The following is a 16,410-nucleotide window of genomic DNA, read 5'->3' on the forward strand; positions in this document are numbered from 1 at the left end:
TTTTTCTTTCGAAACCTGTGGTTTTATTGTTGTGCTTGTTTTATATTTTATAATTTGCAGGATATATATATATATGCGCATATGTATATGTGTTTTCCAGAGGCTCCCTTTTTTTTCTTGCAATGATCTGCACTGTACTCTCTCTCTTTCTCTATTTCTTGAATAGTAAAGTGGGTTGTATATACACGTATATATATTATATATAAATAATTTGCTTTCAGAAAAATGTCTAGCCTTCGACATCGTAAAACAAATTTTGAAGCTGAAGTCACTCCACCAAGACCAATTTTTAAGAATGTTGCAGCAGTCGATCTCTTTCCAAAGCCAAAAGAGGACTATTGTCGAACTCAGACGTATCAAGGGGCAATAGTGAGTCTACTCACTGTAATTGTAATGAGTATACTTGTTTTATGGGAAGTGACAGGTTACCTGTTTGGTAGGGATGCTTTTAAAACAGAGCTCAGTATCGATACAAAAGTATCAGAGAAAGTTCTTTTTAATATTGATATTACTTTTCCCAAAGTTTCATGTCATGAAGTCTCATTGATTGTTTTGGATGCTACAGGTACATTTAAATTCAATGTTACACGTAATATTCAAAAGCTTCCTGTTACATCAAATGGTGAAATTGCCTTTGCTGGGAATCTTGACTTCCTTCAAGATTCTACTGCTTTTCAGTACGACCCGAAAAAAGATCATGATTCACCAGAGTATTGCGGAGATTGTTTTATTAATGAGGAATATAAATACGTTGAAAAAGATAATAAAATGTGCTGTAATTCATGTGAAGATGTAATGAAAATTCATGATAAGCACGGTTTCCAACGTCCATCACTAACTACGGTCAAACAATGTATGTACGAGCTATCACTGACGAATCCAGGATGTAATTTTAAAGGGTCATTAAAACTTAAAAAAGTAAGTGGAATGCTCGTTTTTGCACCAAAAAGAGATGCATATGGATTTAAAATCAAGGACGTTATGCAGTTTGATGCAAGTCATATTGTAAAAAAATTCTCCATAGGGGATGAACGTGTGTCTCGTTTTTCTCGACGAGGAGTTTACTATCCACTTAATGATCATAGTTTTGATGCTGGTGGGCGCTTTGCTGAAGTTAAGTATTATTTGAAAATTGTACCTACAGGATACTTTACTGAAAAAGGGAATGAAGTTCTGGGATCTACTTACGAGTACAGTGTGCAGTGGAGCTACCGTTTCATACCTATTGGGTTCGGATATCTTCCTTCAGTGTCATATACCTTTGATTTTTCTCCGATTCAAGTGAACAACTACTTTAAAAGACCCCCACTTTACCATGTTCTTGTCCAGTTATGTGGTATTGTCGGTGGACTATTTGTTGTGCTTGGTATGATTGACACTCTGGTCATGCGAATTAGTCGCTTCTTTAGAGATTTCTGAGGTCGTGATGTAGAGATAGTCTTTCTCTTGAAAGTATTCTGGGTTAGGTTTTTTTTATTGTATTTTGTGTTCGTGCCGGTTTTAACTCTCAATTGGTACAACGCCTGGTCTATGTTTTTTTCTTCTTTTTTGTTCTTCTACCTCCCTCTCTTTCTCTCTCTCTGTACCTCTATTACCTTCATTCCTATTCTTCTTTATTATTGTTGCTAATATATCATCATATTAGGTGGGCTTAGCATCATGAGACGGTGCGTGTTTTTAGCAGCCCAGGCGCAGCTACCAACAGTTCTTCCGGACTGGGCAGTGAAAAAACCAACAAGACTCAGTACTGCATTAGACACTCTAGGTCTTAGGCTTTCTAGGATGGCCAAAAAGATAATAGTATTAAGTGATAAGATGATGGGAATTCGACCAAAAGAATCATTATATAGTATTCCCAGATTACTTTCTGTGAACGGAGTGAAACCAACAGTTATGGATAATGTTTTTATTGCACCTAGCGCTTTCGTCTCTGGTGATGTTCGAATAGGTCGTAAAAATTATATCGGTTATAATGCTATTATTCGTGCTGAAAAAGATGAAACTATTTATCTTGGTGAAAGTTGTAACATTCAGGAAAAAGCAGTTGTTACAGGAAATGTTACCATTGGGAAATGGGTAACTATAGAACCAATGGCTATAGTTGAAAACGCTGATATAGCGTCTTGCTCCTTTGTTGGTGCTAATGCTATTGTTATGAAGGGTGCCAGGATAGAATCTGGTTCAATGTTATGTGCGGCTTCCGTTCTTCAATCAGATGCTATTATACCTTCTGGTGAAATGTGGTCAGGTAATCCGGCAGAGAAGATAAAAGATTTGACTGAAAAGGAAAAAGAAGATATAATAAAGTCTGCAAAACACATGGTACTATTAGCGATCGAACATAGAGATTCTTGGGAACTAACATGGGAAGAACTAGAAGATCAACGTGTGGCTCGTGAGCAGTTCGCGCGCTACGCAGAAAATAATAGAGAGATTCGTACAAAACCCATGTACATAAAGGAACCCCCACGTCCGAGCAGAAAAGCCATGGGAAGAAAAACACCACAGGAGATGGTGGATGGTGGAGAACATAAACCCCCTATGGCAGAGAGTATTCACCAGGGGTATTGAGTAGTGGTATTGTGTTAGAATTATTATTATTATTATTATTATTATTATTATTATTATTATTATTATTATTATTTTCTTTTTGTGTGCCTCGTATTATGAGATCGGGTTTGTTGGGGAGGAATGATGGGTGTGTGGGGGTGGGTGGGTGAAGTAGTGATAGAAGAGTACTAACACTAGGAGGAGGTGATGACAACAGTAGTAGTAATCAACAGTTTTTTCATTGGAGAAAGAAAAAAAAAAAAAAAAAGAAAAATGAAAATTACTGAAAGTATTATAATTCTTTTTACTTTCTTGGAAGAAGAGAAACAATACAATTGCTGTACTCTTCTTCGTTTTTCTTCTTTAGCTTTATCTTTTCATGTATAGACTTGCAGAAGTTTTTGCAACTATGGAGCCAGGTAAACAGAACCCGATGGTGTCATGTGAAAATATTCACAAAACATACCTTATTGGTACTGAAGGAGTTCCGGCACTTCGTGGTGTTGCAATTGACGTAAAACCGGGTGAGTTTCTCCTTGTCTATGGTACAAGCGGTGGTGGAAAAAGTACATTGCTTAATGTTCTTGGTACCATTGATTTGCCTACAAAAGGAAATTTATATTTGTTCGATCAGCGAATTACGGAGCAAACACCTGACACAGATCTTGCACACCTCAGATGTGAACGAATGGGGTTTGTTTTCCAGTCTTTTAACCTTTTATCTGCAATGAGTGCAATAGATAATGTTTCTCTTCCTATGATAATAGCGGGGAAACGTTCAGCTTTTGAAATAAAAACGAGAGCAAAAGAACTTTTAGATTCAGTTGGGCTTAGTAGTCGTTTACACCATTATCCTTCAATGTTATCAGGTGGCGAACAACAACGTGTGGCTATAGCACGTGCACTCGCTAATGAACCAGATATATTATTTTTAGATGAACCAACAGGAGATCTTGACACAAGGAACACTCAACTAGTGATGAATATTCTAATGAAACTAAATTGTGAAACTGGACTAACATTGGTTATGGTAACACATGATGTTTATATGAAGCCTTATGCCCACCGTGTATTATATGTCTCCGATGGCAAAGTTCAAAAAGTGGAAACTATTGATCCAAATGTCCGAGAGAAAGCATTGCAACAATTATGGAAATCTGCTAAAAATGGGGATATAAAATGGAGTAATGAAAGACTTCCTAAACTCTCATCCGTGGTACGTTCTCCTAACGAGTACCCAACTGTGGATGCTCAAAGTGACATGTCTTTTGACGATGATCCAGAGATGCAGCATGTTGTGAGTGTTCTTTTTGCAGATTAGTTTACTGCTTATATACTAATGTTTCTTTTTTGTTTAAAAGAAATAAAATACTTTTACTTTGATTCTTTTTCTTTTCCTCTTTTGTTTCTTTGTGTAACTAAATGGAATAAAAAGGTTTTCACATTCAGGGTGTTTCGAATTCTTTGGCGAATGAACAAGTTTACGAACAGCCGATATCCTGCGCAGTTTTTTTTTGTTATTATTATTATTCTCAATTTTTTTTTTCATCTATCGGTGCGGTAAGAGGTGAGAAAAAAAAGAAGAAACGGTACTCTCATGGGCTCTCGAATTTCCTTGATTGTCTTCCTATACAGTTTTCTTTTGTTTTGGAGAAGTATAAATTGTGTTTAAGAGTATTTTTTTTTTAGTGTAATTGCTGTATTTATATCTACATACATTTATGTTCTCTTTTTCTTTGTATATATAATTTGTAATATGATGTGTTTTTTTATTGTTCCTTTTTACTGTTTGTGAAAATACTGGCTCGTATGAATTCTATTCGTGAAACCTCTTTTTTCCCCCTTTATGTATACATATATCTATAATTTTTTTTACTATAAGTTTCATGGAGTAGTATTTAGAACATGGAGCATTTCTTGGCAAGTGATCAAAAATACTGCTTAGTGTGCAATACCCTGCGTTGGTTTAAAATCAGCCGTTTTGGATGTGTTTTTGCATGTCGTTGTCCTGGTTGTTTTATTGACTTTCGAAATGTTCTTCGCGATTATGTGACTGCAGTTGGCCTCGGGGAAAGAAATGTAGAATTCGTTCCTGTTATCTCTGGACGTGTTTCAACAGAGCATATGAAGATAGCACAGGTTGAATTAGATTTACTAGAAAAGGCAGTTTGTTTGCGATTTATGAACACCACTTCAGAAGACGCACTTCAAATTGTAGGAGGTTTGCCACACAGTTTGGGGAAATGGATCGCAACTGTAGATGGATACTTTCGTTTTCCTATGGAAAGTATTGATCTCTTGCTTCATGAACTGAAACTAGCATCGGACGTCAATGGTTATCCTCTCTACGTAAATGGACCATCTCAACGATCTTTGGAAATTGCCTCCACTTTAAATACACCAAAAATATTGTCTTTATCTGAATTATTACCAGCGAGACTTTTTTCCGCATTGCATCAACATCAAATAGATGGAATTTGTAGAGCTTTAATGTTTAATGGACGTGTACTATTCGCTGATGAAATGGGAGTAGGTAAGACACTTCAAGCTATTGGAACTGTAGCAGCACTTAAGGCATTTCCTACACTTGTTGTATGTCCAGCCGCTTTACGACATCTTTGGGTGGAAGAGTTTGAAAAATGGCTTACCGATATTATTGAACTTGATGATATTCATATAATAAGTTCTTCTAGTAATTTTCTTTCTATGAAGGATACACCTAAAGTGGTCATTACAAGTTTTCATATGGCCGCAATACTTGCTACTCAAATGAAGAGTCGCGTATGGAAATGTGTTCTAGTAGATGAAAGTCATACCCTTCATACAACCCTTGGAGCTTCTACAGATGCACAGTATACTTCATTACTATGTGATATTGGAAAACGTTCAAAGTATTGCTTATTTCTTAGTGGAACTCCATCCTTAACATCACCTTTTGATATTTTTAATCAAATTGATACAATTTCTTCTGGATTGATTGGACGAAATAGGTGTGAATTTGCACTACGATATTGTCGAACGGAATTTTCACCATATTTCAAAGTTTGGGAATGTACTCGTGGGGTTGAATTGTATTCTCTACTCGCATCTACGTGTATGATTCGTCGTTTAAAATCAGAAACATTGATTGATTTACCTTCTAAACAACGTGTATTACTTCGTGTACCAGAAAAAGTACGTGATATACGAGAAAAAGGAAATTCCTTTCAGGAAAAATATTCAACTAGTTGGATAAAAAAAAGTGATAGAATTATAGAAGTAGTAGACTATATTTTAACAAAGTATACTAAAGTAGTTATATTTGCTCACCATATTAAACTATTGGATTTTTTAACCAGACATATAAATGAAAAAAAATATACCTGGGTACGTATAGATGGGAGTACACCTGTATCATCAAGATCTAATTCAATATCCTTATTTAATACTGGAGATACTCGAGTAGCAATTATAGGAATTACTGCTTGTGCAGTTGGAATTCATTTAACAGGTGCATCTTGTGCATTATTTGCTGAACTACCACCTGATGTTACTTGGATGCAGCAAGCAGAAGATCGTCTTCATCGTCCTGGACAAGAAAAGAGAGTTGTTCTTTTTTACATTATAGGTTCTGGATCTTTCTTTGATGGAGAACTTTTTGCACGTCTTTGTCGTTCTTTTCAAGCCGTTAGACAAACTACAGATGGTGTTTCATCTTCTTTAACGGCAAGTTATGCAAGTCATGCTGTATCATTAAGTGATGAGGTAAATGAAAATTCAATAACTGCTAAACATACAGGCAAATCATTGCATCTCACAAACTCAACACCTCTTCTTTTTCGTATAAGTCATAATACTGGAAGAATTCATGTTTGTCAAGAAAAAAAATATCTTACTAATCTATCTATTGATGAAGCACAACAACACTGGAGTTTACATGATGAATTTTCACGTCAATTAACACAGTTTTTGTTAAATGTGGAAAAATTATCTTCCTCTGAATGTCGTAGACTAAAATTTTCTTCTACTTGGCTTCCATCTGATTTTATATGGAAACCTGAAAAAATCGAACGAAAAACTGCTTTTCGCTATAGTCATGAAAAGCCTTTATTGGGTAGGCTCTTTTTTTGGAAAGTTAATCGACGTTATAATTATTCTACACATTCCTATGGTGCTTTACTTTCTGCATCAGGGGGATGTTATAAACCATTGTGTTTGGAATGTGAACATCCTCTTTCTTGTACAATGAATATATCACCAGGAGAGATTGTACACACCGATCATGATACTGATATGTTTTGTAGTGGTTCCTGTCGAGAAACATTTTATATAAAACGTTCTGGATCAGCTGTTCGAAGAAGTGTTCGAGAAGCTGATAAAGGGATTTGCTCATGTTGTCAGGTTGATTGCGAAACATTATGTTCACTTGTTGCTGTTGCGACTACGCGTAAAGAAAGAGAAGCTGTTATTGACCGAATGCATCCACATATGCGACATTATCCAAATTTATTTAACCGAATCGTTGAAAACCCTGTTCCTGGAAATGTTTGGAATGCTGATCACATCTTACCAGTGAGTCAAGGAGGAGGTGAGGCTAGTATGGATAATTTACAAACTCTTTGTGTGGCGTGTCATACAGAAAAGACTATAAGTGAGGCAAAAATGAGACATAAATACATCACTAAAGAATCACACCATACTACAGTTGATGTTTCTAGTGGTCATTTTGTTTTCAAAGCTACACGACGTGTGACGGCGGCACGTGTGCAGTGCACACAAGATCTGCTTTCTCATTCTTCCATGGATATATATTTTTTTCTTTTTCTCTTTTGTATGTTTGCATTATATTTTTTTTTTTTTTTGGTTTCCTGTTATTTAATCATATTCTATATTGAGTGATGGTTAGGTTTATTTTTTTTTCTTCTTTTCCTCTTCTATTCTCTTTTTTTTTGTGTGTGTGATACATATTTATTTTGTTTTTCTAGAGTGCACATATAATCTGTTTTATGAATTCAAACGAAGACGACGGAGAGACATGTTTTGCCTACGATATTATTACCGAAGGGCAGGTGGAGGTTCGCGATGATGTTGTGGCGGACGAGATTGAGTTTCTACGCAACAGCTATGACAACATCCGCATAGTGGAGCGCGAGCATTTCTACCCAAAGATACTGCTGGCACTGGACACCGAGTCCTTCCCAAAGCGGCGGGTGGTGTTGGAGGTGTGTGTGGTGTGTGGATATCCCTTCGTGGCCCCGCGTGTACGGATACTACTCCCCCACGGCATCACACCAGACGAGAGTGGGGGGTTGACTGCGGCGGAGTTGGCGAGAATGCATATAAACATTAAAGAGGCCATTAAACCATTCCTGCTGGCAGGGGCACCGTGTATTATGCAGATTATTACTGTGGTGGAGATGGTCTTGTCGGCGGGTGGGGAAAGATCATGTACGCCTGTTTCCACAAATAATGAAGAAGTGGCTGCAGGAGAAAAGATATCATCCGCACAAACACAGGGACAATTACAAGTACAAGCACCATCAGCCGTGGAGGCGAGAAAAACAAGTTTAGAAGCGCTAGATACTGTTAAATTAATTGTGCTTCTTTTACATTTACTTGATAAATGTTGTCATTTGAAGGATCCAGAATCAGAGGAAGAAGCTCGTAACAATTTTCAATCATTGATTCATTACTTGATAAGTGAAGTTAAAGTTATTCCTAAAAAGTTTCAAAAATGTGTACCATGGAGGCATCTATACACTCAACGTGCTTTTCGCGAAGACTTTCGTAAATCTATGGATGGAAAAGACACTCTCACCAAGTGGCTTTGGGCAGAAGAGGAGGTAGTTGGAACGTTTAAGCGAAGTTCACCTGGGAGGTATAAGAGTGAGTTTATTGAACAACGTTTATTAGGGTCAGGTGGGTTCGCACCTGTTTATGTTTGTCGGAAAAAAGTTGATGGTCGTCTTTATGCAGTTAAGAAAATAGTTATAAAAACGAATCAATCTGAAAAGGCACTTCGAGAAGTTCAAAGTCTGGCTGCACTTAGTCATAAAAACATTGTCCGTTACTATGATGCATGGATTGAACCTGGGTGCGATGAAGACTTAATAGAATATCTTGATGGTGATAATGAAGAAGATGAAGAGGATAAAGAAAGCGAAGAAGAAGAAGAAGAAGAAGAAAGTAGTGAGAACGAGGATAGATTGCAACTGAGTCGGTCAAGAAATCATCGAACACCTTGCTACAATAATTTAAATACAAGCAGTGATGAGTACTACTCTGATGAATCAGATAATGACGCCACTCCAGGCGTTTTAAGTACCCCATATCTTGCACACTCTGTTGAATATCATACACTTTATATACAGATGGAGTTGTGTTCACAAAAAACGTTAAGAAGTTTAATTGATTTATCCGACAGTGAAAAGACTGTTTTTTTTACTTCTAATGATGGTGAAAAAATTGCGTTAAGAATTTTTCGTCAGTTATTAACAGTTGTAGCACATTTTCATAGAGAAAATATTGTTCATCGTGATTTAAAACCTGATAATGTTTTGTTTGAAATGGAAAGCTCAATAAATGGAGGAGAAAGTGAAACAATTCGAGTAGCAGATTTTGGTTTGGCACGAACATTGCAACCTTCAGTAAAGCGAAATCCAAGCAGTTTTGAAGTAGATGATCCGTCAAATTTTGGTATTGTGAAGGATGAGTTCCGACCAACAGGAAATCTTGGTTCTGTTCTTTACTGTGCGCCAGAGCAAGAACGCGGTGAAAGTTATGATTTTAAGGTGGATGAATACAGTCTGGGAATGATAGCCCTTGAAATGTGGCTTGCAGTGGCTGGAAAAGGATTTAGAGAGAGATTTGACATAATGACAGAGGTGAGTTCTGGAAAACCACTTCCTCAATGGTTTATTCGTTGGAATCCAGTAATGGCAAAAGTAATTTCTGGTCTACTTGAACGCGAGCCTAGCGCTCGATCATCATGTGAAGAAGTTCTTAATGCGGGTGATCTTCCTGGAGACCCTGTAGATATAGTTGAAGCACTGAAAACAATTGAAAAACATGGTGAAAACATTGCTGGTCGTGTACTTCATACTGTTCAACGAATAATAGTAAATTGTAATCGTAAAGCTCCTATTGTAAAGAAGGAATTACAGAAAACACTTTCAAGTGCTGGAATGTTTGATCTTATGCAAGCTGTAAATATTGTAGGATTACTTCACGGTGCGGTTCCAGTAGCGTGTTATGATTACTTTGTGCCTATGAATCTCTCACTTAATGAGTCTGATGTAACGTCGGTTATAGACATGGGATCAAAGGTTTGGGCTCTTGCACCACACCCGCATATTTCCATCTCTTATTTTTTAAATATCTTTGCAAATCCTCATATTGGTTCATTCTATCAATTTTACTACCGAATACGACCTTATGCAGTATTTACGACACCGTTAGTTTCATCAGGACTTTTTGATGAAATACTTTTAGATCCATTATTGTCTTTTCTTCATCTTCTTTCAATGATTGATTTAACATCGAAATTGGAAATTATCATATCGCATGCAGACTGGTTAAAAGCAACTCATCCGACTGAAGCTGGGTCACAGGAACCACCAAGTACTGTAATGAACATGCGTGAAATTATTGGTCCAAGTGATTTGATTCCTCCTGTTGTTTCCAGAATTGATAGTGCACTAGTGGATAATGGCCTGATAACAGGTTCATTAGATAGGCACGAATTAGTAAGAAACTTTACATCAAGATTATTAGAAGTACTACCACTTTTTGGGAAACAAATTGCATCAAATATCACTGTAATTATTGATCCTGCATTAAAACCATGTGAAACATCTGTTGATCGATTATTTATTGATTATGGATTAATATTTGAATGTCGTACACAAGATGAATGTAGAGCCGTTGCATTTTGTTGTAGTCTTGATAATTTTGCAAGTAAATTTTGTGTACGCAGCGCAGAAATACCAGCATATTCTCTTAGTATCGATCTTATGGAATTGAGTACGGTAGGAAAACATATTCGTCTCCCTCAAAATGAACCATTATTACTTGATGGTGCAGCCGTTCGCCGCCAAGATGTTTACTCTCCTAGTCAAATATCATTAGTTATCGCAAGTGCAGTGAAGTTATGGAGTGGTAATATACGTGCTTGTTTGAGAGCTGAACATGACAATCGGGGATTTATTAGAGCTATGAAGGCGAAGGAATTGCAAACCGTTGTACTGGATGGAAACCGTATTGTACCCCTTGCATCATTTCATGGAGGTAGCTCGGGTTTCCGTTTAGATAATGTCCCATTAGAAAAATTGTGTACAACTCTACGGAAGCGCCGTAGTATGGAAAGAGCGAATGATCTTCACTCTGATGATATAGTCTTGCATCTAGAGGCACGAGAGAAACGTGCCCTCTCTGATGATGCCAGAGAAGTGTTTTCCATCATCAAAGAATCACTTTCACATATACTTGTCGTTGATAGGGAGATAAGTAAAGTGGATGAGTGTATCCGACAAGTTATGTGTGAATCTACAAGTGGAGAGAGCGAACGTCCAAAATCACCTGAATTGGTGGAATGGCTGAAAAACAACATGTCTTCCTATAGGGTTCTCCCTATCTATTCGAGCATTGACAGAGCAGTAACGTTTTTTGCTGACCAAAAGCTTTTTAAATTCAAAAATCGGAATGAGAGTGGAAAACGTAAAAAGTAGGAGACATATAAAAATGGCGTGTTTTGAACATATATATATATATATATATATATATATATGTATATACGTTTGAAGTTAATCGAGTTATCACCTATTCTGTTGTTGTAATACTCTGTATGCCCCATCATAATGATGTTAAAATTTCCCTCTTTTCTTTTGGTTTTTTTTTTTTTGTTTCTTCTCTATTTTTTTTTCTCTTTTCTTTCTTTGACTTATTATTATTTCTTTTGCTTTCTTCCTTTTATTCGACCTCTTCTCACTCTTTTTACACTTCATCAATTTAACATTATGGGAGTGAGGGAAACCAATAGCAAAGCCATTTGCACATGGCTCATTATTTTAAAAGACAAGATGCAACCGTCCCTGTTCCCGATCAAGAGGAACTGGAGATGCTGCGACAGAAAGCAAAGACACTGGAGGAATTTGTAAAGATAAAAGAGGAAGAACTGCAAGAAGAGAAACAAAAGTACGCTGCTCTCCAGCAGAAAACTGCCGAATGGAAAGAAAAAGTAAAACAATTCACCACCCGTGATAGGGAACGAATTGCTGAACTTGAAGAAGAGCTTAAAGTGTTGAAAACTGTACGGGAAACCGGTAATGTAGGTATGACTGCAGAGTTGCAATCCCTGGTAGAACAGGCAATTGCAACAGTGCGTAGCGAACACAAGCAACAACAGGAAAAACGGCAGGGAGAATTGAAGAAGGCTCGTACAACCATAGAAGAAAGTAATGCAAAACTACGAGAATCTCAAAATTCTTTGGAAATTCTCCAGGAACAATATATTGCACTTCAACAACGATTCAGTCACGAAATGGAGTCGATGACAAAACACCATGAGTTGGATATGCAAAAACTACGAGAGCATCAAAACAACGAAGAAAAGATCTCTGCCCTTGAGAATCACGTAAGAAAACAACAAGAAGAAATAGAAACCTTGGAAAACCACACTATTCAGCAGAAAAACCTTGCCGATGAGCTTCAGAAAGAGCTAGCACAACTCAAAACAATCAACGAAGGACTAAAAGCAAAATTGAATGATTCTTCTCAGCAGTTGGCATCCTTGCAAGAAGAAACGAAACAGTGGACTGAAAATACAAAAAATACAAAGTTACCAAATGATAATACCACCCAACAATTACCTGAAACTTCTGAAAAAAGACAACAGAGTGAATCGCCCGATAGAGGTGGCATCCCATCGCTTGAGAAATTACAAAAATGGAAGGACAAAGTGAAACAAGATAAAATCAAGGATTTAGAGAATATACGTTCTCTAACACAACAGCTTCAGCAGTCAAGACAACAAACACGAATAGCAAATAGTATCATCAATGAAATAGCAACAGAATTGAAAAACACACCCCCTAACGTTTCACATTGTATCAATATTGCACAAAGTTACTGTACATCGGCTGGAACATTTCAGCCAAATGAAAGAGCACCTTCCACAGAAAGTACAGTGACATCACCTCTGACAATAAAAAGTGAACAACGAGAAGAGTGTAACAGTAGTTCTGCGGAACAGCAGAGTGAGCTAGATAGTATTGTGCAACACCGTGACCAGTTGCAGCGTGATCTGGATAGTGCGCGGGAGGAAGTGCGGCTGCTACAGGAACAGTGTAACAGTAGTTCTGCGGAACAGCAGAGTGAGCTGGAGAATGCCTGGCAGCAGCGTGACCAGTTGCAGCGTGATCTGGATAGTGCGCGGGAGGAATTGAGACTGCTACAGGAACAGTGTAACAGTAGTTCTGCGGAACAGCAGGCGGAGCTGGAGAATGCCTGGCAGCAGCGTGACCAGTTGCAGCGTGATCTGGATAGTGCGCGGGAGGAATTGAGACTGCTACAGGAACAGTGTAACAGTAGTTCTGCGGAACAGCAGAGTGAGCTAGATAGTATTGTGCAACACCGTGACCAGTTGCAGCGTGAGCTGGATAGTGCGCGGGAGGAATTGAGACTGCTACAGGAACAGTGTAACAGTAGTTCTGCGGAACAGCAGAGTGAGCTAGATAGTATTGTGCAACACCGTGACCAGTTGCAGCGTGATCTGGATAGTGCGCGGGAGGAAGTGCGGCTGCTACAGGAACAGTGTAACAGTAGTTCTGCGGAACAGCAGAGTGAGCTGGAGAATGCCTGGCAGCAGCGTGACCAGTTGCAGCGTGATCTGGATAGTGCGCGGGAGGAATTGAGACTGCTACAGGAACAGTGTAACAGTAGTTCTGCGGAACAGCAGGCGGAGCTGGAGAATGCCTGGCAGCAGCGTGACCAGTTGCAGCGTGACCAGTTGCAGCGTGATCTGGATAGTGCGCGGGAGGAATTGAGACTGCTACAGGAACAGTGTAACAGTAGTTCTGCGGAACAGCAGGCGGAGCTGGAGAATGCCTGGCAGCAGCGTGACCAGTTGCAGCGTGAGCTGGATAGTGCGCGGGAGGAAGTGCGGCTGCTACAGGAACAGTGTAACAGTAGTTCTGCGGAACAGCAGAGTGAGCTAGATAGTATTGTGCAACACCGTGACCAGTTGCAGCGTGATCTGGATAGTGCGCGGGAGGAATTGAGACTGCTACAGGAACAGTGTAACAGTAGTTCTGCGGAACAGCAGAGTGAGCTGGAGAATGCCTGGCAGCAGCGTGACCAGTTGCAGCGTGATCTGGATAGTGCGCGGGAGGAATTGAGACTGCTACAGGAACAGTGTAACAGTAGTTCTGCGGAACAGCAGGCGGAGCTGGAGAATGCCTGGCAGCAGCGTGACCAGTTGCAGCGTGAGCTGGATAGTGCGCGGGAGGAATTGAGACTGCTACAGGAACAGTGTAACAGTAGTTCTGCGGAACAGCAGAGTGAGCTGGAGAATGCCTGGCAGCAGCGTGACCAGTTGCAGCGTGAGCTGGATAGTGCGCGGGAGGAATTGAGACTGCTACAGGAACAGTGTAACAGTAGTTCTGCGGAACAGCAGAGTGAGCTGGAGAATGCCTGGCAGCAGCGTGACCAGTTGCAGCGTGAGCTGGATAGTGCGCGGGAGGAAGTGCGGCTGCTACAGGAACAGTGTAACAGTAGTTCTGCGGAACAGCAGGCGGAGCTGGAGAATGCCTGGCAGCAACGTGGAGAGGCTCAGCGGGAGTTGGATGCCACCCATGAGGACTTGGAGAGGTCGAAACACCAGCTGGAGGAGCTACAAGGGGAACGTCAGCATCTGGAGGAGCGTTGTAGTGAGCTTGAGAAGAAAAACCAGGCTACTGTGGAGGAGAAGGAGCATGTGCTTCGTCTGTTTGAGGAGAAGCTGCTGGTCTGGAAGGAGAAGGTGAAGGTGGCCAAGGCGAAGGACGACCAGCGGATTGAGAGTCTTGAGGCGCTGGTGGCCGTCCATCAGGGGGATGTGGGGGGACTGGTCGCCGCCCTCCGTCCACTCCTCGCCGCTCTCGGCCACCCCCCGCCGGACCCCGCGCCGCTGCCGGACGGTCGTCTCGACGTGGCGCCGCTGCTCGAGAGCCTCAACGCGGCGCAAGCGGCGGTCGCTGAGAACACCGCGCGGGTCGTCGCACTCGAGGCGCAGCTGCACGATGCCAAGGAGAAGTGTGCGGCCGCAGCGGCCCCAGAGCTGGTGGCGGAGCTCGAGCAGCGCAACTTACAGCTAGAGGAGAAGTGCGAGCTGCTGCGGAAGGAGATTAAACGGCAGCGAGAGGCTTTCCAGAGAGAGAAGGGACAGCAGGATATCTCAACCGTAGGGATGCGGGAGGAGGGACGTGCCACACTCCGCGCAGCTGCAGGTGGAGTATTCGAGAAGGACATGCTATCATTGGCAACCCAGCAAAGTCAACGCGATAATGAAATTCGCCAATTGCGTGCTAAGCTTCAGACAGTAGAGAAGGAGAATGCGGAACTGAAAAGAGATTGTGATTATAATAACTCTGTATTGGCTCAATATACAAAGGATATTGAGGTTCTCAAGGCAAAAGAGCGAGTTCAGCTTAGTATTGAATATGTGCGTAATGTTGTACTTCAGTTCCTTTGTTGCCCGGATGAAACCGTTCGGTTACAAATGGTTCCGGCAATAGCGACTGTCTTAGAGTTTACCCCAAAAGAAAAAATGGAGGTGCAGAATGCTAATCCTGCATGTCCACGTTTCTATTGAAAGAAAAAAAAGCAAGAAACTAGCTGTATATAACTCATTATTATTATTATTATTATTATTATTATTATTATTAATTATTTTTTCTTTCTTTGTCCATCAAACATCTTTTTTTTTCTCCCCCTGTGTGGGTGGGTGGGTATTGCCTTACCCATACAAATGAAAACGATTTCATTGAGCAAACTTATTTGTAGTTTTTGGTTTTTTTTTGTTTTATTTTTCTAGTTCTCTACTCTTTCCTTATTTTCTTGATCCCATGCGAACAAACACACACACACATAAATAACAAAAAATAACAATAGCAGTGTTGCCCTTAACTGTGTTTGAGCCAGGCAAATGGTAAAGCGGGATCTGGAGAAGGAAAGGCAGATGGAGCTTGCTGCTATTTGGGGAAGCGAGACCGACGGTGATGCTCGCTACCCGCGACGACGTCGTGCAGGAGGGAAACGAGCGAACACTACCTCTACTGCCGCTGATGATGCTGGAAATGAAGAGGTTATGGATGGTCATCTTTCTGACATGGGAAGTGATGCTATCAGCGAGGATCGTGCTTCAGATCTCGCTGCACGGAAGAGGAAGGCTAAGGCAAATAAAAAGGCGAAAACTGCTTATAGACTTCATTGTTTCCTTGAGCCTGGAACAGAGAAGAATGCAGTTCGTACCGTTTTTGAGGCATATGAACCCAAGGTGGAGTTAAGAACATCACAACAGGGCAACTTGTTGAACAAAACGCACTTTGCAGTGTTGACTTTTCGAAATAAAGCTATGGCTTTACACGCTGTGAAGGTGCTGGATGGTACCGATCAGAGTGATTTGCTTGGAGTGAAAGAGTTGAAGTTGCGACTCATGCTTTCAAGAAAGGAGCACAATGCAGCTCGGCAAAAGATGCGTAAACGTTTTCGTCAAGAACGTGAACGACAGTTGATGGAAGAAGCTAATGAGGACGCAGAGTTTGTCAAAAATTTTCTTGCGGCTTATGCTCCATCGGTTAAGAATAAAGGTGCGACTCAAAAATGAGTGAATTTTGTGTACAAAAT

At 40.2% G+C, this 16,410-nt stretch overlaps 7 protein-coding genes across 7 annotated transcripts; all 7 read left to right on the forward strand.

Moving 5' to 3' along the window:
• Window positions 1-225: 225 nt before the first annotated feature.
• On the forward strand, window positions 226-1,419 carry LSM04_001484 (Endoplasmic reticulum vesicle transporter; the record flags this gene model as incomplete). The annotated part of the gene is made up of 1 exon (XM_067334283.1): window positions 226-1,419. The coding sequence occupies one exon, from the start codon at window positions 226-228 to the stop codon at window positions 1,417-1,419; it is 1,194 nt and encodes a 397-aa protein (XP_067193281.1).
• A 240-nt stretch (window positions 1,420-1,659) lies between these two features.
• On the forward strand, window positions 1,660-2,571 carry LSM04_003587 (Hexapeptide repeat; the record flags this gene model as incomplete). The annotated part of the gene is made up of 1 exon (XM_067334284.1): window positions 1,660-2,571. The coding sequence occupies one exon, from the start codon at window positions 1,660-1,662 to the stop codon at window positions 2,569-2,571; it is 912 nt and encodes a 303-aa protein (XP_067193323.1).
• A 388-nt stretch (window positions 2,572-2,959) lies between these two features.
• On the forward strand, window positions 2,960-3,871 carry LSM04_004718 (ABC transporter-like; the record flags this gene model as incomplete). The annotated part of the gene is made up of 1 exon (XM_067334285.1): window positions 2,960-3,871. One exon carries the CDS (start codon window positions 2,960-2,962, stop codon window positions 3,869-3,871), a length of 912 nt encoding a protein of 303 aa, XP_067193341.1.
• Window positions 3,872-4,455: 584 nt separating this feature from the next.
• Window positions 4,456-7,435, forward strand: LSM04_007326 (Helicase; the record flags this gene model as incomplete). The annotated part of the gene is made up of 2 exons (XM_067334286.1): window positions 4,456-7,298; window positions 7,426-7,435. The coding sequence occupies 2 exons, from the start codon at window positions 4,456-4,458 to the stop codon at window positions 7,433-7,435; spliced, it is 2,853 nt and encodes a 950-aa protein (XP_067193401.1).
• A 100-nt stretch (window positions 7,436-7,535) lies between these two features.
• On the forward strand, window positions 7,536-11,255 carry LSM04_002453 (Protein kinase domain; the record flags this gene model as incomplete). The annotated part of the gene is made up of 1 exon (XM_067334287.1): window positions 7,536-11,255. The coding sequence occupies one exon, from the start codon at window positions 7,536-7,538 to the stop codon at window positions 11,253-11,255; it is 3,720 nt and encodes a 1,239-aa protein (XP_067193298.1).
• A 326-nt stretch (window positions 11,256-11,581) lies between these two features.
• On the forward strand, window positions 11,582-15,376 carry LSM04_007047 (GRIP domain; the record flags this gene model as incomplete). The annotated part of the gene is made up of 1 exon (XM_067334288.1): window positions 11,582-15,376. The coding sequence occupies one exon, from the start codon at window positions 11,582-11,584 to the stop codon at window positions 15,374-15,376; it is 3,795 nt and encodes a 1,264-aa protein (XP_067193398.1).
• A 333-nt stretch (window positions 15,377-15,709) lies between these two features.
• Window positions 15,710-16,390, forward strand: LSM04_003693 (uncharacterized protein; the record flags this gene model as incomplete). Its single annotated transcript, XM_067334289.1, has 1 exon — window positions 15,710-16,390. The coding sequence occupies one exon, from the start codon at window positions 15,710-15,712 to the stop codon at window positions 16,388-16,390; it is 681 nt and encodes a 226-aa protein (XP_067193324.1).
• Between the last annotated feature and the right edge of the window lie 20 nt (window positions 16,391-16,410).

Source organism: Trypanosoma melophagium (assembly GCF_022059095.1).
Source record: "Trypanosoma melophagium isolate St. Kilda chromosome Unknown ctg17segment0, whole genome shotgun sequence".
Taxonomy (NCBI): domain Eukaryota; phylum Euglenozoa; class Kinetoplastea; order Trypanosomatida; family Trypanosomatidae; genus Trypanosoma; species Trypanosoma melophagium.